At 37.7% G+C, this 22,227-nt stretch overlaps 1 protein-coding gene across 11 annotated transcripts in view; it reads right to left on the bottom strand.

Moving 5' to 3' along the window:
- Window positions 1-22,227, bottom strand: part of MCF2L (MCF.2 cell line derived transforming sequence like) — a 154,326-nt gene that overhangs the window by 5,761 nt on the left and 126,338 nt on the right. For 7 of the 11 annotated variants that reach the window (XR_004496485.1, XM_015634516.3, XM_015634561.3 and 4 more), the window contains 21 exons: window positions 21,802-21,926; window positions 19,987-20,101; window positions 18,912-19,031; window positions 17,904-18,095; window positions 17,520-17,711; window positions 16,679-16,838; window positions 16,464-16,534; window positions 15,357-15,433; window positions 14,166-14,232; window positions 10,561-10,676; window positions 9,463-9,532; window positions 8,239-8,331; window positions 7,997-8,089; window positions 6,539-6,664; window positions 5,683-5,904; window positions 5,084-5,176; window positions 4,613-4,691; window positions 4,400-4,472; window positions 3,095-3,210; window positions 1,467-1,526; window positions 1,043-1,117 (listed from right to left, as the gene is read on the bottom strand). Coding sequence is in view for 10 of the 11 variants with exons in the window: in XM_015634516.3 (XP_015490002.1) it covers window positions 1,043-1,117; window positions 1,467-1,526; window positions 3,095-3,210; window positions 4,400-4,472; window positions 4,613-4,691; window positions 5,084-5,176; window positions 5,683-5,904; window positions 6,539-6,664; window positions 7,997-8,089; window positions 8,239-8,331; window positions 9,463-9,532; window positions 10,561-10,676; window positions 14,166-14,232; window positions 15,357-15,433; window positions 16,464-16,534; window positions 16,679-16,838; window positions 17,520-17,711; window positions 17,904-18,095; window positions 18,912-19,031; window positions 19,987-20,101; window positions 21,802-21,926 (2,335 nt within the window). In the remaining variant the exon portion in view is untranslated. Of the gene's footprint in view, window positions 1-1,042; window positions 1,118-1,466; window positions 1,527-2,378; window positions 2,466-3,094; window positions 3,211-4,399; window positions 4,473-4,612; window positions 4,692-5,083; window positions 5,177-5,682; window positions 5,905-6,538; window positions 6,665-7,996; window positions 8,090-8,238; window positions 8,332-9,462; window positions 9,533-10,560; window positions 10,677-14,165; window positions 14,233-15,356; window positions 15,434-16,463; window positions 16,535-16,678; window positions 16,839-17,519; window positions 17,712-17,903; window positions 18,096-18,911; window positions 19,032-19,986; window positions 20,102-21,801; window positions 21,927-22,227 lie in introns of all 11 variants that reach the window. The other 4 variants (XM_015634587.3, XM_015634607.3, XM_033512985.1 and 1 more) reach the window with 3 other exon arrangements.

The raw sequence follows: 22,227 nt of genomic DNA, 5'->3' as shown, positions 1-22,227 counted from the left end.
GCTATAAAACACACTTTTCTTTCATTTTTATGCCTTCAGGATTTTCATGGTACCTGGAGATCTCAGAGTTTTTCCTGCTACCTGCAAAAGAATAACCTTGTAACTCTCACATCCACTCTTGTGGGGGTTTCTGCACGTGTACAGCCCAGGACTACATTGCCTGCTGCTCAGCAAGGTGAATGGTGTTACAGTTTCCCCAGCACAGCACCTGAGCTTGCATTATTTCCACAGACAATACAAGACTTCAGAAATCTGGAGAGGAGGCTGATGGTAAGGATTGAAACAGCTTCACCTTCAGATGAGTATTTTCTAAAGGAGATAGTGGTGGAAAGAGTCAGGAGAAGAGGGACTGCTCTCCTTGTACTCTCTACTGCTCTAGTTAATTAGCCCTAGGGATTTGTACTCAAACTTTCACCATCAGCCCTGCTGGTTAGAAATGGGTTGTTTAATTGAAATATTTTCCTATTCTCTGCTTAGGTGTGAGCTGGGAGGATGGGAGGCAAATTGTTGCAAGGCCTTCCGTTAAGTCATCTGGGGTTCACAGGATGGTAAAAGTTGTGTACTGTCAACCAAAGAAAGATGCAACAGGAATGTGTCTGCAGTAATAAATGCAGATCTAAACCAGAAATTCCTCATGACAGTGATCTGAGTTTTGGAATTTTTTTTGCTTTTTTAAAAGTTAAATTCTCTCCACAAGGGCCCAGTGACAGAAGAATTCTAACGCATGTAAAATCACGGTTGCAGAGTAGCTGGACAACCCTGTAATTCCATTAAACACATGGCTTCTGGCTCTTTCTTCAGCAGCAGATCTCTTTCCCCTGTCTCCTAAAAACTAGTTATCCATGTGCTACTTTATTTAAACCAAAGTAAAACTTCAACCAGTCTTGCTATCAAAACCAGTATCTATAGATCCACTTGGAAAGACACAGCTGATGTCAATACTGCACACAGCATCATACAGGTATTCTCAGCACTCAGATGTAACATATTACATGAGGGATGTGTGGGTACTTGTGGAGTACAAGATGTGGCATCACTGTACCTCTTAAACCAAAAGGAGTTGGGTCACTCACTACTTCGTGCCGTTTGGCTTTTTTGTCAGGACTGGTAGGAGAAGCTGCAGGAGGATGAATAGGTAAAAAAACAAAGAAGAGAGATATTGAAGAACTGGAAAAAAGAGAATAGGTGGGTTGCATGCTAAATACCTTTGAGTTTACACTGGAAAACAAGTGGATTTCTGTAATCTAATTTTAGCTGTCACTGGTTCATGGCAGCAGAAGGATTTAACTATTTACAAGTAATTATTTGAGGATAAATCGACAAATTTATTTTAGAGTAATAGATAAAAATATATGTAAACTTTCTAAATTGACTAGACATCAACTGAATACAATTAACTTCAATTTCAGACAAACATTACCAAATTAAGCGATCATTTTTATGTAAGTCTAGTGCTACAGCAATACCTGGTCCTGTAAGAAGGATCATTGGCAATGTCTGGCTTTTAGCAGAAGGAGATGAAGTTTCTGTCAAGGCAAGCATGGGACATTAGTGCTCACCTCAATAGCATTGGATCCACAACCCTAGAGTCTCTCCAGAAAGAACTCAAAGGTAATTGGGTTTTAAACAGGCATTCTGGAAAGATGCTTGCAGGGAGAAAAACACCATGCTGTTGAACAAGTGCCATCATCTTAATGCAATTCAGAGTGCTCAAAGACAGCTCTTCAGAGCAAGTAGTAACTGTACTGTCATTACTTGGCAGGAGGAAGCAAGAAAAGTCTCAAACTCTTATTGCCTGTTTTAGAAAATAAGAGGCAAAGACCGTTTCTGGAAGAACAGGGAAATTCTTACTTATTTTTCTGTCCAGCAAAACAACATTTTCAGACACATTCTGCTGTAGTTATTTATGCTTTGAGAATTTTGTTAGCAAGGATGCCAATAAAAAAGTCCTCTATAAAACCTTCTTAGAATCACCTTGATTCCTTTTTGCCAAGTACAAGTGCATTTGGGGCAGATCCACTGAAGCTAGAAGCAGGCCAGGTGTCTGGTCAGAAGACAACTTCCTTCCTCTAGTTTTTCTACAGGAACGGGGCACTGTAAACTTTGTCCTTGGCCTTGACAGTGAGATTGGAGGCACTAGAAACCACACTCTTGCATCTCCACAGCCCCACTTTTCCTAGCTGCATCTCCCCCTCCCACTCTGGAGCTGGCTTCCCTTGAAATCTCCCTGTCAGAGGCACCGACTAAGGAACCTAGCTTGACCTTGGAAGAACAAGCTAGTGTGTACACTGAAAACCTATCACACTACACACACATACAAGGTGATGCTTCAATTACAGCCTTACACAGAAAACAGTCTAGCCTTTTTTTAAAATTACCTTTCTGACTTTTGAGGTTAGTAAAGCCCTGCAGCGTAAAGCGCTTTTTTGACAGTACAGAGCATTCTGAGGTAGAGCTAGTGTTGTCTACAAAGGAAGAGAGAGATACAGAAAAAAAATGGAGAAGGCCATGAAAAGGTCAAGGCAAAAAGTCATTTGCAGCTTGCCAGGGAACCTGCATGTTAGGATGAGAAGGGACAGCTGAAAGTCCAGGTACAGCAGAAATGTCCATTTGTTCTTGCTGTGCAAGGGCTTGTTCTGCCCCTGGTTCAATAAATAATTTCCATGATGGGAAAAAAATTAAAAAACCTCCCTCATAGGTCAAGTAGTGCCAAGAAATTTTTTCAGAGAAAGAGAACCTTGAGAAGCTGGGTAGCTTTAAGAGCAGACCTACTGCAGACTTCATAACAAATAGTTGCCACCTGTCTTTGGCTACAATCCATTCAAGATGGATTTGGGCCTGTCCTCACCACACACTGGAATGCAGAAATCAATCCCAAGCTAAGGGCATATGGGAACAGCATGCTGGTGCAGTGTGGACAGCACTTTGTGGGTGGGCTGCCTTAGGGCTGAAAACTGCAAAGCCCCGCTCGTTCTGGAATCCTGCTGCCTCTCCTGCACTACCATGGCTACTCTGCTGGTGGATCTGCCTGTGCATCTGCAGTGCAGGCATGCTCCTTGCAATTAAAGACCACAACATGTATGGGAAAACTCACCTTTGCCTTTCTCGGGGTACTTTGGTGCTACTGTAGGACCACAGCCTTCTAGACTTGTGAGATCAGCTTTTTTCTCCTCCATTTTTTTGGTATTTCTGATGTGGTTTCGTGAAGGACTGTTTATTAGAAGAGAATGGAGACAATCAATCCAATCACAGGCTTGTACATACAGGTATACAGCCTGAAAACCATTTATTTGTTACTTCCCAGACTGTAGCTTCCAGGACTGAAAAAGGTCATTGGTAATTTTGCATTTAAAGACCATGAGAACATAAGAATGAGAAACACCTCTCCTGACTGCAATCACATGTACTGTGGGAATGGGAGATACTGGAAAGATGGCTCAGGACAACTTCCACTCGCAGATAACAGGTTCCTCCTGAATGTATTAGGAATAAAAGAAGAAAGATAAAGGAATAAACTCTGCCTCTCAGAAGCTCTTAATACTGGAACAAATGAAGGACCTTGCAGTGGATTCCTATCAAAACTCCATCTGGGAATGGGATAGAGAGAGACACTCCACAAATATGATGTCTCTGGGAAATTCTTCCTGAGCAATAAGTAGACACATAAAAGGTGCAGGGCAGAGAGCTACCAGTACATATTTGAGCACACACCATATGGATATGAGCACATGGGCTTATGGATAGGTATATACACATATGAAAAACCAGACTGAGTAGCAGAGAATTAAAGAGAGGTGTCAGGCAAGGGCAGAACAACAGATGGGAACAGAAGAATATATAGGTTGGTATGGTGAATAATGGAAAAAAAAGAAAAAACTTCACCCAGGAGTTGGGACACTGGAGGAATTAACACATTATTTACGTTAGGAAAAAAAAAAGGTAAATTGGAGTAAAAGAACAAGAGACAGAGAAAAGATACTGCTGTGAAACAGACAAAAAAGAAGGTAACATGACATTAGAAAAGGAAGAAAGAATAAAAGAAAAGAACAGTGAAGGGAGAAAAAGACTGCTCCATAAAACTCTCTTATCTGGACCACAATGTATATAATCAGCTGCTCAACAAACAGACACATAATACCAACAGGATTTTGGCTGGTGCAGAAAATTACATTTCTGTGGCATTCTCTATTGACTGGCAAAACACATGCCACTGCTGCTCAGTTTAACTGTTCTGGAAATGTATAAACTCCAGGCTTTACAGCTTTATAGTAGGAAGAGAACTAAACCAAAACCTTAAAACACAGGGACAAGTATTAAGGGGTAGGAGCAATGAAGAGCTGAAAATCAGATGTATTAGTATATTTACAACATAGTCAGGCTGATGGGACAACATACTTACCTTGCACAAGATGATGCTGGTAGTGGTAGAGGTAAGCTCTGTGTTTGTTCTAGTGTCCTGTGCTGACTAGCTTCTGTAATGGAGGAAAGAAAAAGAACTCTTAAAAATACTTTGTGTCCTACACAGGGAAGATATACTGGGCAGGATCTGAAGATCAATGAGAAAACAGATTAAAGAAATTGAAAAAGAAAAAAGAATCTCCAAAGTATTTACCTCTGCATGCCTGCAGTTGACTTGTCAGCACTTTTCTTATTTCATTTACCCAAGTAGCTTTAACTTCAGGAGTTGGTGCCTACCCAAAAAATAAATACAATCAGCCATCAAGCACAGAACAGTTATTACACAAATTGTTGCATGCCAAAGCATAGCCTCAGAGGAATCATTCAAGAGGGACAGACAAAGCTCCCTCTCCAGTGCTTCCGTGATCAGAAACTGGTTGTAGCCACTGGAACAGGCTGAGGCAGAGGCTGTGCACATGCTACAGCCAAACCCCATCTCCCAAGCCATCCACTACTCCAGTGACAGCTATAGTAAGGGTGTGCACAATATCCTCTATGGAAATTGAAAGACGTGATTATATTTTTCCCCTAGAAGATTCTTCCATTGAAATTTGATTTAGGTTTTCTTTTTTCCCCTACATTTCCTCATCACTTGATATGATATAACAGAGGAGAAAATATTTACCTGTATAATGTAAACTTCTTCCCTCGCATTATACCAGATTTCAAATTTTTTTGCATCACCTTTGACATTTTCTGTTATTCCAACAGCAGCCATCTGAAAGCAAAGAGAACAGAAGCTGACCTACTGCATTGCAATTATGTTAAAAACAGAAGCTGGCAGCTACTGATGTTCTTTGGTACCTTATTCCTGAGCAGGAAAACCCCACCTGGCTTCTTGGACAAGGGAAAGAATAGCTAACAATTTGTGATCTGTGCGTTGGAGACAAGAGTTTAGTCCCTAGCTACCCTGGAGGGAAGAAGGGTTTAGGTACATTAGATTAAGACTGACTTGCAAAATGCCACTTTTAAAATCCAGACCACCAAATCCTTCATGGTTTTTACATTACCTTTCCCTATGTTTTCTGTGTGATTAAAGCAACTGCCATTCAGCTGGATAGACAGCAGCACAAAATAACACAGACCTGCAGCACCAGTCAGGTTTGTCTGAAAGAGTGAAGTACAATGCTGCAACACAGGTTTGCACAGTTAAAAGTAGAATGTTGTATTACTACAGGCTAAGCCCTCAAGTACCTCAACCATCAGGACTGACCAGTGGCTTACATTTAAGGAGTGTTTGTAGCTGTAAGAAGGTGCTTTCTCATATCCCTCTCCATTTTCTTCTCTCTTTTTACAGAACAGCACTGCTTTCTCATGGAGGAAGAGGTGTCGCTGCATTGGCTTGAAGCGTGCCAGATCTTTCACCTTTGTGTGACCCTTTTTATGATCAGTCCAGACATTGAAGGATCCCTGCATTAAAAGCTTGCCCAGCTCATTCAGGTTTCCCTGGAACAAAAAAAACCAGTGATATTTGTAACTACAGAGATAACATCAGATTAAAATACAGACTCTGAACAGGTGTTTAGAAGGCTGTTGTTCCAAATAATCTCTCATATCAGTGTTTATGTTGGATTTGGAACTGCAATAAAGTCAGTTGATTTTATTGCATTTCCTGCAATAAAGACTGTTGAATTTTTACATATAATTTTCACTGGCCAATACTGTTCAGGCAGGATTTTACAGTTGAGAGTAGCAGAGGCACAGAGAACTATGCATAGAGAGAGGGAGCCGCAATACATGTTTGGTTGTTTGGTTGTCCCTCCCACACTCTGCTCCAAATCTACCTCATGTATTGTTTTGGGTTTTGTTATTTTTTTGGGAACTGAAAGTTTTGGGTGTAGTTTTACACAAAGTACAAAGAAAGAAAAACTTAGGTAGACAGAGGAAAATATTAGTCATAGCAGGAAAACTTCAAAAGAGTATAAACAGATATTTTTTCTATTATTTTCATTACACAATTAAGTTTAAAGGCATGTTTTTCAAAACACTCTTCTCATTATTTGTACATAGAAGAGGGCATGCTATCCATATATCTAAAAAAGAAATGAAAATAAAAGTAACTAAAAATACTGCTACTCACATCATAGCCTGTAATGGCTATCTGGTGCATAGAATCATTAACTGCTTTAAGAATGCCCAGTATAGAAGTTAGTGCTTCCTGAAGATCTTCAGCACCTTCACAGTTCTTACTGTACTTCAGCATTTCCTGAGCACAAGGGAATGACAACACACTTAGGTTTTGAAACAGTAGCAAATAGGAATGTTCACATTTTAACACTGGATTTTAGGCAGGGGTGATAGAATGAGATGATCTTTAAGGTCCCTTCAAATCCATTAGTTCTATGAATCTGTGATTTTAAAGTTAGCAAAATAAAACTTTATACCATATAATCTAGTTAGTTCAATAGTGGCTAGAACTCAATAGTTCCTAAAGATTTACTTCTCATTTCTCCTGCTCATTATCCAGATATATTCATCTGGAGGTTTTGTAAGCTGTATATAAGAATTTTACAAGACTAACTTTGCAAATGTTGTTTTCATCACAATTGTAAAAAAAAAAAAACAAGCAAAAACCAAACCAACAATCCTCAAACAGAAGGATAGGGTTTTTTCATTTGTTACTTTTTAGAAGTGAACAAACTTTAAAATATAGCCAAATTTAATTTCCTCTTTAAATTATGGCAAGGACTAGCATGCTAGTAACAGATTTAAACTTACTGCATTGGGAATTGTCTACACATTTAAAAAGGAATCCCTTTTCTAAAGGGATAATTGGTGAAGCACCATCTTCCAATTTGATACAGATAAACACAGCAGCAAGTCCATGTGGAACTCCTCTGACTTCACAGTATGAAAATAAGAAGTTAAGATATTTTACGACAAAAAACTTTATAATTCTCCTCTCTTTACATAAGACTAATGTAATCAATTCTTTAAAGGCTGTTAACAGCTCAATTTTAACTCAAGGGTTTACCTTGGTTACCTCTGGTTTGAGGTGAATTTTTAAGCTACTGTTAAATACAAGAATTGTAGCATGACTTTGTGAGAAATATTTCTTAGTTCAAACATGACAAAATGCCATATAATAATTTAAATGAATTTATGATAGTATATTGCTCTTATTTTTCTCTCTCAATATATCATATTTAAGTGAATCATAACAGCATCCTTCATACAAACACCATACAGTCCCCTCTCTCAAGTGCATTTCCTGAAGTCCAGCAAGGCAAGTTCCTGCAATATGAGTGGGCTGACTATAACTGAAGTACTTCAGATACTCTATCATCTTTTTTTCAAAGTTTTCTTGGACCTTCTATTTTCTCCTCATCAACTTCTCAACTTTTCAGCCGCAATCTAAGGGCAAAAGTAGTTAAACAAGGTATCTCTATGTTTACTTATTAGAAGTTTTTTGACTGAAAGAAAAAAGAACTGAGCTGAAAAGTGATGGACAGGGATTTGTGTGTTTTCATTTACACATCTGTTCACTAACTTGCAGGTTTCTTATAGTTTAGGTTTTTTATAGTTTAATAATACTTACCTTTAGCAATAATTGGTATTTGGTTATTCTTTGAACGGGTTTCAGCAAGTATGAGTCCAAACTGAGCTTGTGGTCAAGTTTCCTTTGACATTCCTGTAATCAGTGTTGGATTTCATCAGAACACTAATCAGTATTTGTGCTATTTGTTCTTGGGAAGATTCAGTTAAAATAAACCAGACAAAAAACCCCAAACCCTAACAAAACCAAAACCACCATTATTTTAGGGATTCAAGCAAGCATACCTGGAAGAATACAGAGTCTGAAAACTGTCTCCACAAACTTTCAGATCGAGGTTTATTTTGACAGTATTTTTCATAAATCTGGAAGTCTTCCATCTGGAATTGGGGAGACAAGCAAAAAGTTCATGAATTCTTGTGACAAAGTTCAAAACAATTTTTTTTCATTTTCAATAATGCTATGAAAAAAATCCATCACCACCAAAAATTGAATCATTGTTTTTGCTTAGGATACCTCATGGAATAGCAAAATCACCGATTTTTGTAATGGCTACTAATTTGCAAAAAACATTCTTGTTAATTTTTGCTTCAGTTAAATGTTGTACACCTTATGAAAAAGCATATGTTATATTTACAAACATATTTCTACTACAATATGAAAAATATCTCTATGAGTGTCCAGCCATGAGACCCACTATGTAGTTTTTTTAAAAAGACTTTGCCCTTTTTCTTTAGTTTCACAAATGTGTTTTTCACTGAGAGTCACACTAAGGGGAACCAAACTGCTTGTTTCTCTTTATTATTTCAAAAATTAAACAGCCTTACTTCAGCACTTGCTGAAAGCAAAAGGGAATAAAGACTGTTGAAAATACCGTAGTAACCGTAGATATAAAGGGAAGACCAGGTAGGAAATCAGCAGGCACAGGAGTACCTCCATCCCTGTTTTAGGAAACAACATTCCATGGATGTAGCCAGTAAGGAGAAGGGAGAGGGATGGCTCCTCCCAGGAGCTTTAGAGCATCAATAGGCAGCAACAGCAGGAGTCTGATTTCCATACACACAGTCTTATTTAGCCTTTGGTATATTACAGGCAAGACTCACTGACCTGATTAAAAAAGTTTGTTTTGTACTTACTGTGTTGAGGTGTACTCTTTAGAGAAAAGAGAAAAGAACAAAACAATAATCCAATAAAGAAATCTAACCAAGTGAGCCAATGATTTACAGTGATGTGAAACAATGCAGTGCATGATTCCTCTTCATGCTTTCCTGACTGCCACTTTAAAATAGCAATATTCTTTTAACGAGATAGTAGTTTTTTCTAACAAAATCAAATTATACTGTGCAGGGGAAAATATCTCTAACTCTCAAATAACATCTACATTCTCAACCTATTACATACTCAGGACAAACCAAGGGGATGTGGTGGTAATTGATACATGAGACTCATTCTCACATGTTAGAGCCCTGAAGAGGTTTGTGCATGAAGTGCCAGCAAAAGGCGACACATACCTGATCCAGAAAGCACCGTCCCACTAGTTCTGGGTATTCTACATAGGTTTCTAGTTCTCTCAAGAATATTCTATAAGAAAGAAAATTTTCTTAGAGTACACATTGAAGAAAGTTGTCATAATGTTCACAGTCTTGCAATTAGTTTTCTAAACTATTGGAAACAGAGTTGCAATGCTACAAAACTAAACATAGTTCTTCTCGGTCATGTACTTCAAAGGAGACTGCAAATTAAAATAGATATTCTGAGCAATTTCTTTTAGTGTACTGTTGCTGCAACTCAAATCTGTTGCTGAAATCAAATACAGGGTTGGAGAAGTAAGGGGGATTTGATTTCCCTTCCTTATGTATTCAGGAGCAGGACTTGTACAGTTTAAAGTGTTTGGGTTTTGCTTCCAAATGCTACCAAACACCACACACCAAATAACCCAAAAACTGCCTTCCCAAAACCAAAAATAAACCACCAAAAAACAATGACAAAACTTTCATTCTAGTTTTGCCTGAATAGGAAACAACTGCTTAGTATGTTTAACTTCTCCTGAAAATCAATATCCTTTTCCTATGAATTTAAATATTATCCTATGAAGAAATACCTCTCTAGCAGCAAGGATTCAGACTTCAGAGAGGTAATTCAATATATATTTTAATAGATAAAAATAAATAAATAAATATTAATTTAATGTATTATTTAATAAATCTATAGAAATATAAAATTAATCACCCTTCATCAGATGTAAGCATCGAGAATTTGTGGTTTAGAACCATAATTCACTTTCCATAGCAAAAGCAATAATAAAAAAAAAGAAACCCAAATAAAACCTACTTTAGTTATCTTAAACCATATCCAAATATCTTCCTTTAGAGGGATGACCACAATGCAAAGTTCTACCTGTGTACTGCACATATGCAGTTTCACACAGCTTTGCTCATCTTTTATAGATATAGATATACTTGGCTTTTTCTTCTATGCAACACAATGTTGACATGCCATATAGACAAGTAGAACTCTGTAAGGATCTTTTAGCAATCTAAGACAGATTAAAATACGAAGTAAAGAATCTCATCCAAATGCTGTTCTTAGAACCGAATGCAAAACCTCACCTGTTGTGAAAGTGGTAAATTTCTTCCATATTCCCAAATAAGATATCTTTCTTATTTTGCAGTTCTGGTGAAATGAGATGAGCCATTAAGGGGTTGTCCATCTCAGCAGCATAACCCTGCAACACAGGGGAGAGGAACAATTATTATCTCCCTTTACTTGCAGTACTTCTCTCTCTAACAAGGCAGTCTGCCTTCAGGCTGACAGACAGACAAGGACAAGCTCAGTATTAATCATGAAAGGAGAATACAAATTCTGTTTTTCCATCACCCCGCTCAGACACACACAGAGTCTTTAGAAAGGCACTTGAATAAATCCTGTGATTCTAGATAAGTGAAGATGAAACAAAGTTTGCAATCATTTTCACCAAGTAAAGGCTCTACATTCCTATACTGCTTACAAATTACAGCTCATATTCTTTTTGCTAAGACTTTACACATCTGAATTTAGAGCCACGATTCCAGTACGCACAGAAACCTTCATGCCTGTCTTAGCCATTGTTATGAAGGAATAAGCTGACTGTAGTTATTTCTGCAGGTAATAGAAAACATTAAGCTAAAAATTCTGTTTAAGGCACTTCCATTTGCTTTGGTACCAAAAGGAGTAGATTTAGATTCCCACATCTTTCACTTGTCATATAAGCACACATTCTCTTGTCTGTTTATCTGGCACAGAAAAGGACACAAGTGGCTTTAGCCCAGGACTGTTCTCCTCTGGCCCAAGGTCACTAATCTGCACTCTCTCAAAACACTAAAAAGCCCTAAACAAACAAAACACTGCCAACAAATCAAACAGAAAACCAGCAGGAATTATCTAGCACTTCCATTATAAGCAGATTTCTTAATATAGATGGATTTCTTTTATACAGGCATAGAAGGAATCCTATCTTCTTTAGATGTCTCTCTCCTGTGGTTTGTGTTTTGATTGTTTTTTAAATTTTTTTAAGCACAAGGTGATCCTTGCATTAAGTCACAATGATTATAATAAACCACACCAAATTATAAGACACTAACTAATTAAAAGAAAAGCAAGAGCTAAGATTTTAAATTTCGACATGTAGTCTGAACTACAAAAAGTAGAAGAACTAGCTGGTAAAGTCAGCCAACCTGAAGAATTCAAGCATTCAGATAGGACAGAATTATTTTTTAAAAAAGAACCCAGAATCAGCCTTTTCAAAGTCTGGGTATTTTTAACTCAAATACCACAGAAAAAAACAACAAACAAACAAACAAACATAAAACCCCCAAAACAAACCCCAGTGGTATAGACATAGACAATAGAGCTCATAAATAGCTAAACATTTGTTCCTTTCTCATATTTCTCCTGCCTCCAAGCAGGAAAATGCAGAGTCTGAAAGAGAGAGTGGAATAAATAGAGAAAAATTGTACAGCCTTAAAAATTTTAAAAATAATTTAGATAAAATGCAGTTAATTTTTTTTAACAGGAAAAGAGCTACTGCAGCCACCATGCAGTTTAGATGATGAGCTGCACAAAGAGAATGATTTCCACTTTAAGTCAAGATGATATCAAACATAGCAGCACAGCCAGCACTGGCAAAAAGGAGGAGTATCGAATTCAGCTGACGTGAAAGGAAGCCTGACAGATTTCATTACTTGCATATTTTGAAGGAACAAAAGCATTATATACACATACATTGACAAAAAGTTTTTGTCATTTGATCACTTTAGGCTGATATACTTCTAAAATTTACTATAAAAACCTTCTTGTTTTATTACTTATGGAGTGGTTGTGTTTTAAGAAAAGAGAGAGAAAGCTACTTAATGCAGCCACTGAGATTATTTAATCTTATTTAAATTATTTAATCTTAATTTAAAAATATTTAAGGCCTTGCTTAGTCTTTCATTTGAAAGCTATTCTAAAACCATCTAAGTAAGTGGAAAAAGGGTAGAATTCAATACCTAAAAATAGAACAGACCAGTATTCTTCTCCCAGTAAAGATTACTGAATTTCACAAACTAAAGTGGGATGCTCATGGTTATTAATGAAAGAAAAAATATTGATCTTGGATAAACTATAGCAGTTTCCAAAAAATCAGTCTTGGGAAACTACCTTGCTTTTTTTTCTATTGGAATCCTTGGCAGACAGAAAATGCACGGCAAAGAAATAGGACATAATAAGAGTAGACACTGTCTCTACAAAGAAATACCAGGTTATTTTACATTAAAAATTGAAAGATTAATAGAATAGGAGAAACAGAGGCAATGGGAAAACACCCAAAACTATGGACTAATAACTAGAATTACTCAAAAGCTGGAAGACTGCCACTGAACCATACCTCAGCAAGTATCTGATCCAGAATTACTGCTGGCACTCCCAGCCACCCAAGTTCAAGCTAGAGGGATACCAAACTGCAAGGAGGCACAGAGAGGTGTGCCTGGCACGGTCAGAGTACTGCAGTGTTGATCACAGTGGCACAAAACCAAGACACTTGGCCTAGAGAGAAAGGAGTTGCACTGCACTCTACGGAAAACAAGAGTAATACCACAGGAATAGCAAGATGCTCCAGTAGCAGCAGTAAGGACCGGAAATCCTCCAACTATTCAAGTCTTGATTTTATGAGTAGACCTGTACAGACGCATTGCATACAAAAGCAGAGAATAAAGTGATTTTTAAGGCCCACTCCAAACTATTTATTATCACATGTCAGATGTGACCATCCTGCTGTAATCAACACTTCATCACTTGGACTGAACACAGGATGTAAATGCTGTGGGAAGCTCAGCACAAACTAGCAAAACCAAGACCTGTGTCCAAAACCCTCATACACTACTCTTACTTGAAGGTATGTACTCAGAAATTATCAGTCCTGGTCCATAACTTTAGACAGTTCCTATTTAGGAGCTTAACACTGATACGGATACCAAGAATATCCACTTAACTCTAGTGAATCCTGATCAAATTATTCAGCCATAGTTATCTGCAACTTCATCATTACCTGCAATCAAATTGGATTACAAGAAAATGACACATCCATAGCTGAAGACTTAAACTTGAGGAAGAAAAGAATACTGGAGTGTGTTTCTACAAGCAAATCAGCAGTGCTGCAATCAGGCCTAAAGCAGAAGTGTGGAGCAAAGGGAGCACCTTTGCTTCCTTGATGATTTCTAATGAGGATTTTATTACAAGACATTCTGTTCCCACAGTTGTACCCAAGACACATGGAAGATCACTTAAAGATATGCAAAGAAAGATGTAAGAAACAACTTTTCTGACACAGGAGTTTCTTGATGCAGATTCACATTCCTGTGTGACACAAGACCTTCCTGGAACTGACCCAAGACTCTGGAAAGAACTTTTGCAGAAATTAATGATCATTAAAAATCTCACCATGATTCCACCTAAATACTAAGGCACATCTTATTTTCTGCTCAGTTTGTGTTTTCTAATTCAAAATCCTAGTTGTATGACTATTTCTAGAAAAAAATCACATATTGCTTCCTTTCTGAAAATATGATGAGAAAGGAAAAGTATAATGAACACATTGCTTGACAGAACAAACAGAAGCTTTACAGTGGTAAGAAAAACATTAGAGCATCCATGAAATGCAAGAGATTCACTAACATCCACAGTGAAACTTAGTCTTTACCTCGAGAACACAGAGAAGTTCTTCCACATACGCTCGTTCAGTCTCGATAAGTTCATTCATTACATGCCTGTGGACAAAGAATTTGGGTGGGCTTATTCACTTATGTAAAGTAATGAGGCAACATTAATTTTTCTTTACTTCAGTCCATGAAAGAACAATTTCCAGGTAATGGGAAATGTGATGTTCCATGGATATTCCTGTCATTACTTTATATATCCACATTGAGAGATACATATTTTTAAAACATTTTAAATTTTTTGAAAATGTGTTTGAACATAAAATCTAGCAGTTTCAGTGCTGTAGTAACTGAATTGAAGCAGCAGAGTCATTGTGCCTACAAAGTCTGGTTATACTTTGCAACAACAGCTACGGTAGCTGGAGTTGGAGCTGCATAGGATAATCAAATGCAGATTTAAAGCTACACTAGTGTTTTTAAATTAGAGGATTTTAGGGCACTTTAAATATCTCAATGATGCTTTAAATTTAATTTCTGTAATCAAGTATTCATCATACTTCCCCCCAAACTCCTTGCCTTGACCTTTTGTGTGTTGAATAACCTTTTGGTATTTGTGTGTCAAATAACCTTTTGAGGGTTATTACAGTAAAAAGACCATGCAAGTATCCAGTTTACAAGTAAAAATGCAAGGTCTGCTATATGCACTGCAGGTGGTACTAAGTCATTTCTTTAACACATGTTATGCTGTTCAGTTTTTATACAAGGGATTTTTTCATAACATATATCAAAATAGGGACTAAAAAAGAGTCTAATATAAAGACAAAATCTCAAAGCATGGAGACCAAAACCTTCAGTAGATTTACAGGGGGTTTATTACTCAAAACTATATCACCTCTGAAATGAAAATATTTGAATTTTGAAACTGAAATTTGAATTTTTGAATTTCAAATTCAAAAGAGAATTTGAAATTTCAAAAATTGAAAATTTGTCCTGCCATAGCATCATCTCACTGCAGCAAAGGTACAGAGTCCTGCTACTACCCAAACTCTAAATAATGCTGCAGACAGACTGAAATGTCTTCCTCTGTACACAGAGCATAGCCAATGCATTTCAAAAGGCACTGAGCATTATTTCAGAGAAATATACTTGTTTTATCAAATCCTTAGTCAAACCCAGGCTTTGCTGGAACAAAATCAGAGAAAACCCACAATTTTTGCTTATTAAAAGATACTTACTGTCGTAACACAGCTAGATTTTCTTCATCATCCATTGTAGATCCTCCTCTGCTTTGATGGAGTTCAGTCATTTCACTCTAAAGAAGGAAACAAATAAACAATGAAAAAAATGATCATGGCATCACAGAAGAAACCATTCTAAAATACAGAGCTTTGTGCTCAGCACTTTTCACTGGAAAGACTGTACTCCACTAAAAATGAAGGCAGCTTGCAAGAACACTGTGAAAAAAGTTCAAGCTACCCTGAAGGTCTTGAAGCACACAATATTTGGATGTAGAAAGTTCTTCATCAAAAGCCAGTTTAGAAAAGGTGGTGGTTCAAAGCCCCTTTTCAAGAAGATATCAGTGGCAGCATAATCTTGTAGGCAACACTAGCCTTAGTCTTTTTTCCAAGCTAAAAATAAGGTACTGTGCCAATTTCTGGTTACTTCTTAAGCTGACACAGAAATTCACTCTTAAACTTTTACTGTAATGCCTAAACCTAACTATGGCTTGCTGAAAAAAGAGAAAGGTTTTGCTTTCAAGCTCTCCTTGAACTACCCCTTTTCTCTCCAAATGCTGTCCATCCTGGTCGTGTGGTCCTGCCTTCCTCCTTGCATTGTCTTTTGCTGAACCTTTGATGAGTTGATTCAACTCTCTAACCCAGTGAGAAATGACATGTTTCTGTTGCTGCTGTCAGGACACTTCCCTTGCCACAGGCAGGGCAGGAAGACCATCCCCACTTGGGAATGGCAACCCACTAGGTCAGGTGAAGCTGTCTTGGAGCCAATGACAACTACTTCTTCACTGTCAATGGTTTTAAGAGTAGCCAATTACTACTGGCAAATAAAATGTGTTTCCTGTTCATAGACTTAATATTTTGCTGCCCCTAACATTTTTCCTAATATTGGCAACTATTTACTTTACCCTCCCTCATAACCAGCCCAGCAACAAAGCAGCCCCTATTTAAACCACATGAGTGTTTCACCAGCGTTACTTCAACTGGGACAATGCCATCACTTTTTCGGTAGAATTCCCTCACGCTTATTGAGAGCTCCTGAATATTCTGTTGTACTATGACTTTTTCCAAGTTGTACATGCATGAAAAAATGCAAAGTGAAAAAAATACCTTTCCTTTTCTGTAGTTCACCCTCCGAAGTGCGCTGCTCTCTGAGTTGGATGCGTTTTCTCTTTGGAGACCTACACACGTAAACCAGGATCAAACGGAACTTAGAACTGGATCAGATCTGACACAGATGTTCGTGCAGCCACACATTATGGCTAGAAGTTTCTTTAAGTTTGTCAGCATAGCACAAAAAACTCAAGGCTAATACAGTTACTTACCTGGGGATGTACAAGGAGATTTTACAAATGCTTCAGGTCTTGGAGCAACTGGCTGAACAGGACGTGTCTGCTTAGCTGCCAGCTTCTTAAGACTTACTTGCCGCTTCTGAAACATTTCTTCCATATTTTCTTGCTTCTGGAAAACCTTTTGCACATGCTCCTATGATTGCCATGGAAATAAAACCCAGCTTGAATTAAAGAAATGAATTTAAATAATTTATTGTAATTTAAAAAATCCTGTCAGAGACCTATCAATAAGCTACATTGGTATCTACAGCATACTGATTTGAAATTGCAATTACTTTCATACCATATATAGAAATAGACTAACTCTTCACTCTTAAACTATAATTTACTATGATTTTATACTCTTAAAGATTGGAATGTCACTACAAAAGTATTTTGTGTGCTTACTATAGAGAAATCTGGGATTCAAGTTTCAATTTAAAAAAATCAAGTATTTTTGAGTGTCTAAAGGTTCTGTTACATGAAGAGACCAACCATGAAGAAAAGAAATATATTCTTAAGTTCTAAACAAAAAAAGTACCACATTTTTGCTACTAAAAGAAAAAAAAAAAGGTATTTCAAATACCAGCTTGGGAGAATTTTTTTTAAAAAGCAATTTTACTGTCTGAAAAATTTGAGTAGTTATGAAAAGTCTTTGAAGCCCTTGATTCTTATCCAAAGATATGATGAGACTCAGGCAGAGAAATGTATTGGCTTTCCAGTTCACAGGTATAACTCCTAGTGCTGATTATTTAGCTTTATCAATGGCAGTACAAGAGAGCAATGCTAAAATGAACAAATGGACACACAGACACACATAAACATCTTCTGCTACCTTTAGGTCTTCATTGAGGATGTGTGCATACTCTCTGTAAATTTTATTCAACTCCTTGATTTTATTGCCAGCACCAGTATCCAGGAATTTCTCGATCTCCTGTAATGCTGATTCTGCACCATCCTGAGACTGACACTTATCCACTGGCTGGGAAGCCAGCAAGTAAATTCCTTCATCACACCACTTCATAGACTGGAAACAGAGAAGAACAGGCTCAGAATTCAATGTCAGCATCACACACCAAGAGTCTGAAACACCTTAACCTTGTCATGTGTTCAGCTATTTAAAGAGAAAACTTGCAGCACAGTGAGATAATGTTACCTACCATTATGACAATTGTTCAGCTGAGGTTTTTGGGAAACAACTGTTGCATACTAAATTTACCTTCTCTAGTAAATCGTGCAGTTCCAGAGATTTGTTAAGAAGGTTTCTCCTCCGTTCTGTCTCAGTAGTGAAGGCATCACAGAGATGATGAAGTTCACTGCATTTTGGAATAATGGAGTCCACAGCATAATGATTGCTTTGAATAAAAGCATCACGCTCTGAAGCTAACATTCTGGCTTTTGCTACAGTTTCCTAAGAAAACAAGCACTGATTAAAGTACATCTTTCCTTGGATCAAGATCAATGAAAAGACGTTAAAATTGTTTTTACACAGTGAAATACACATATTGATAAAGAATACATCTTTAGTTAATATCTGCCTTGCTTAATAAAGCAAAGTGATTTCCTGTCTTTCCAGATGCCAAAGAACTTTCATGTACCAGAGTACCTCAGAAATAACAGTGAGTTTAATCACAGGCCTCCTTGTGAAGGAACCACTGTTGTCTTTCTCTGCCTTATTCAGCATGGTCTGTGTGTGCATGAACGCAATTTGGGGAACAGCAAGAATCTGAACTCAAATTAAAAAATACCTATATCAGCCTTAAGAGGAACAACCTCACTTAGAGAGCAATTTGTTTCATTGTGAAGCACAGACCAGAGAAAGGTTCCCTTTCTATATTGTTCAGAGTATGTTTCTGATGGCCATCTTTATTGTACATTCAATACACAGCTTTATTTCTAAGATTTATTGAAAGACATGGCTTTAATAGGAATGGAAGTGGCGCCTTGATCAGTAGATGCAAAACTCGGCTATATAGACACTTCGTGCAATTCTTACATGAAGCAATCACACTTTGTGTCTGGTCACTCTGCCCTTTATTGAGAGATGCCCAAGAATTACTCTGCTCCAATGGTTAAAGACTTTATTTCAGATTCCTTCTGTATGTTACCTGAGATGCCGATTCTGCCTTGTGGTCAGCTTAAGCTGACACACTCAACAACCAAGTCCCACTCCCCTCTGCTCCTGCACTGTCATAGTAGAAATTAAGGAGACTTGCAGAGTTCTTACATGTGATTTTTCTTCAAAGTTGGCAAGATCTTTTAAAATATGCTCCACATGTGAACGGCTGTTTCCCACATCTGTGAAAGCAGACAGTCTCTCAGACACAATATCCAAAGCTGCTTTGACCTGAAATGAGACACAGCTATGTATGAATGGAGCGAGCTCCACCTCTCCAGAGACCCACCAATTAAATAGCTGATAGCCACTATTTGCAGTCAGGTGACTGACATTATGTGGTTACTGAGTCACAGAGACAAAGCACCTTTTTTTTGTCAGCCTACCCTTCCCCCCCAATTCAAAAAGAAAACAAATACAAGGAAAAGGCAATGAAGTAATCCTATTTCCTGGGACTGAAAAGGATGCAAGAAAACTAATGCCAAGGAAACATTTATGATCTTGCTTTTACCAGATGAGAAGGACACAAAGCAACATTAATGTTAACAACAAAACATGAAGGAGAGGTCCCCACTCTAGCAACTTTTTTAGAGATGGACAAATGCTTGCAAGAGGGTTTCTGAGTGTTGCTCTGTTGGAGACACAGGGGCTGTGCTCCAAGATCAGCTACACCACGATAAAGGGCCTGTAGGTGCCATCAAGCACATGAGTTAAACAAAATGAGATCAGAAACTGGCTGTGAAAATTGTAGTTCAGCCTCCACCCAGCTTTTAACACTATGGTTGCAACTTCCCACCCACAGTGCTTGAGACAGTTTTCATAAAATTTCAGCCAGAATGTTTAGTTGAGACTTGGTTTTGTAAAAGGACCTATTGGCAAGATTAAAGCATTGCAGCAGCATTTTATGTATGGTACAGAACAGGTTTCAAAGGAGATTTTAAATGCTTATACACTGCTGGGTGCGTGGAAAAAAAATCTTAAGACAGCACAAAAAAAAATAAATTATGTCTCTGTAGGCAAGAATTCAAACTAGTAAAGATAGCAGGGTGTCAAGTAAGGGCAAGTACAAGAAAAAGGTTGGAGAAAGCTTTCAAGTACACACAAGAACTGTAAAATCAAGAGCAGGAAGCATTTTCTGAATCATTTCTATATTACCAAATATTGACTGCCACCAAGAAGTTCTCACCTCTCTGAAATTGTGTTCAAAATTCCGAAGGTGCAGACACTGCTCTAGTTTTTGCTGGTGCTTAATCCAAAACTCATCAAAGGCAGTCTCTGTTTCATGTAATTGAGCCAGTAGCCTTTAAAAATCAAAACAAAACATATAAAAAAAATACTATGAGAAGGATGGGTGCAACCTTCAAGGGACAATGCAATCCTCCACAGTAAATAAAAAGCCTCCCCAAAGCAGTATTTCTCAGGACAAATAAACTGGGTACAAGAAACATTTTTTGTATCACACAGTATCATTTCTTACAATAACATTGATGTAAAAAACTGAAACTCAACACAAACATTAAGTTCTGAAAAACAGGCAAGTGCTTATTTTAAGCACCTTCTCAACTTTCGCCCAGGGACATGGGGAGCTGGAGCTAACATACATAAATATGCAAATGTGTGTGGGTTAAGACTCAGAGGAACTCAAGCCTTAGGCTATCAGGAAAAAAATAGGGTAAAAATTTGTACTGCTGTGACCAGCCAGCTGCCCTTACATTTCAATCTTTGGAGCAAAGCACACTATAAACCTGAAAGCCATTGCTCCTTCTCTTCCAAGCAGAGTTACTAATTAAATATCACAGGCAAGTATACAGCTGTACTGTGATAAGGAAAACCATCTTTGATTATAATTCTGGCAAATGACTTAAAACTTGCACTTCATACCTTCTGTTATTGCATTTGACAGTATGATATCCCATGGACTGCATACACTGCACTTTGCTGTACTTAGGCTACATCCAGGGAAGGCTACACATCAGAATTTTAATGAACTTTTGTCTTAAACAGTACAGAAATGAGCTCTGAATTTACAAGTTAAAACCAGCTAGAGAAAAGGCAGTGACACACTCATGCACAGAGCTTGTTCCAGCTTCCATCAGACATTGTATTGAACAGGAATGTTATGGATAAATTAATAACCCCCACCCTGACTGTCCTTGGATAGCTGATAGCAACAGTGACCAAAAAAAAGTGACTTCTGCCAAGCTTTGTGGATTGGAATGGACAGTTACTTGGAAAGAAATTCAGCCAGAGTGTAACAGAAACACTGAATGACAGACAAAAAAAGAATGCAGAATACTACCTAGGGGAAATGAGCTATGCTTTCATAGCTTTGTGAAAATTTACATCTGTGCTACAGTGATATAATGTCCTCAAACCTGGCAGGATGTGAGGGGGGTGTGTATGTGACAGGCAGGGAGCAAAGGAAAACAGTATCTATTACTTTTATGCCCATAGGAAATTGGTGTACAGATACTTCAAGAGTGGTATACTCCCCAGCAGCCCTTTAAAGGCTACTAACAACATTGATAAGGCATCAGGTTTAAAACAAAATCCCCTCCCACTTCAAAGGGAAAATGGACAAATCTACTGAAAAGAAGGGGTAGATAGATCACTTCAGTCTTTCCCTCATGCCTTCTGTACAGGAGCAAATTTTCTTGGATTGCACTTTAGTTTCTAAACAAAGCACTGATATTCCTTAAAATAAAGAAAATACACTCAAGTATATAGTCCAAATGTGACAAAAATTAAAAGAACAGTGTTGTGTGGTATCCAAATTCCAATCCCATTTCCATTCCATTAGCCAGGTGACCCCACAGTGGGCATTAGGTGGTTACTTTGTTCAGGGCAGATCTGACAAGAGGAGTTGTTTCTGAAATGTTTTATAATGTTCACATTGCAACTCTTCCTTATTTGCAAAGCACAAATGTGGAATTAAATAAAGGAGCTGGAGAGGGGTTGAAAAAGCAGAAAAACAGCATATTTAATATTTCACACCGCTCACCTTTCTACTGTTGTTTGATTGTCTAGCTGATCTTGATTCAGTTTGTATTCAGGATTCTCAGTAACTGGTTTTGTAATACTTCCAAGGATATCATCTCCCTGTTCTACTGCTACCCTGATATCCTCCTACAAAACAAAACAAAACAAAACCAAAAACCCCACACGCTGTAGTGGTGTGTTGTTGTTTTTTAAGCAGAATTCACAAGGCACTAAATTGAAAGATTGATTTCCATAGTATTTGAGCAAGCACAGTTTTATTAAAAGCAGTGGCTGACAACAGACAGTAAATGATAAATGTCAGCTTCTTCCACATTTATCATCTTAGGACCCCAGTGTAACCGAGTTGAATTTTCATGGTAGACAGCCTTCTAGTGTCACTTTAGGCTACAAATATCTCAGAAATTTTAGATGCACAGTTCTGAAACCA

The sequence above is a fragment of the Parus major genome, chromosome 1, assembly GCF_001522545.3.
Source record: "Parus major isolate Abel chromosome 1, Parus_major1.1, whole genome shotgun sequence".
Classification (NCBI taxonomy): Eukaryota; Metazoa; Chordata; class Aves; order Passeriformes; family Paridae; genus Parus; species Parus major.
Note: the sequence above shows the minus strand (reverse complement) of the source record. Positions and strands in the feature narration are given on the sequence as shown.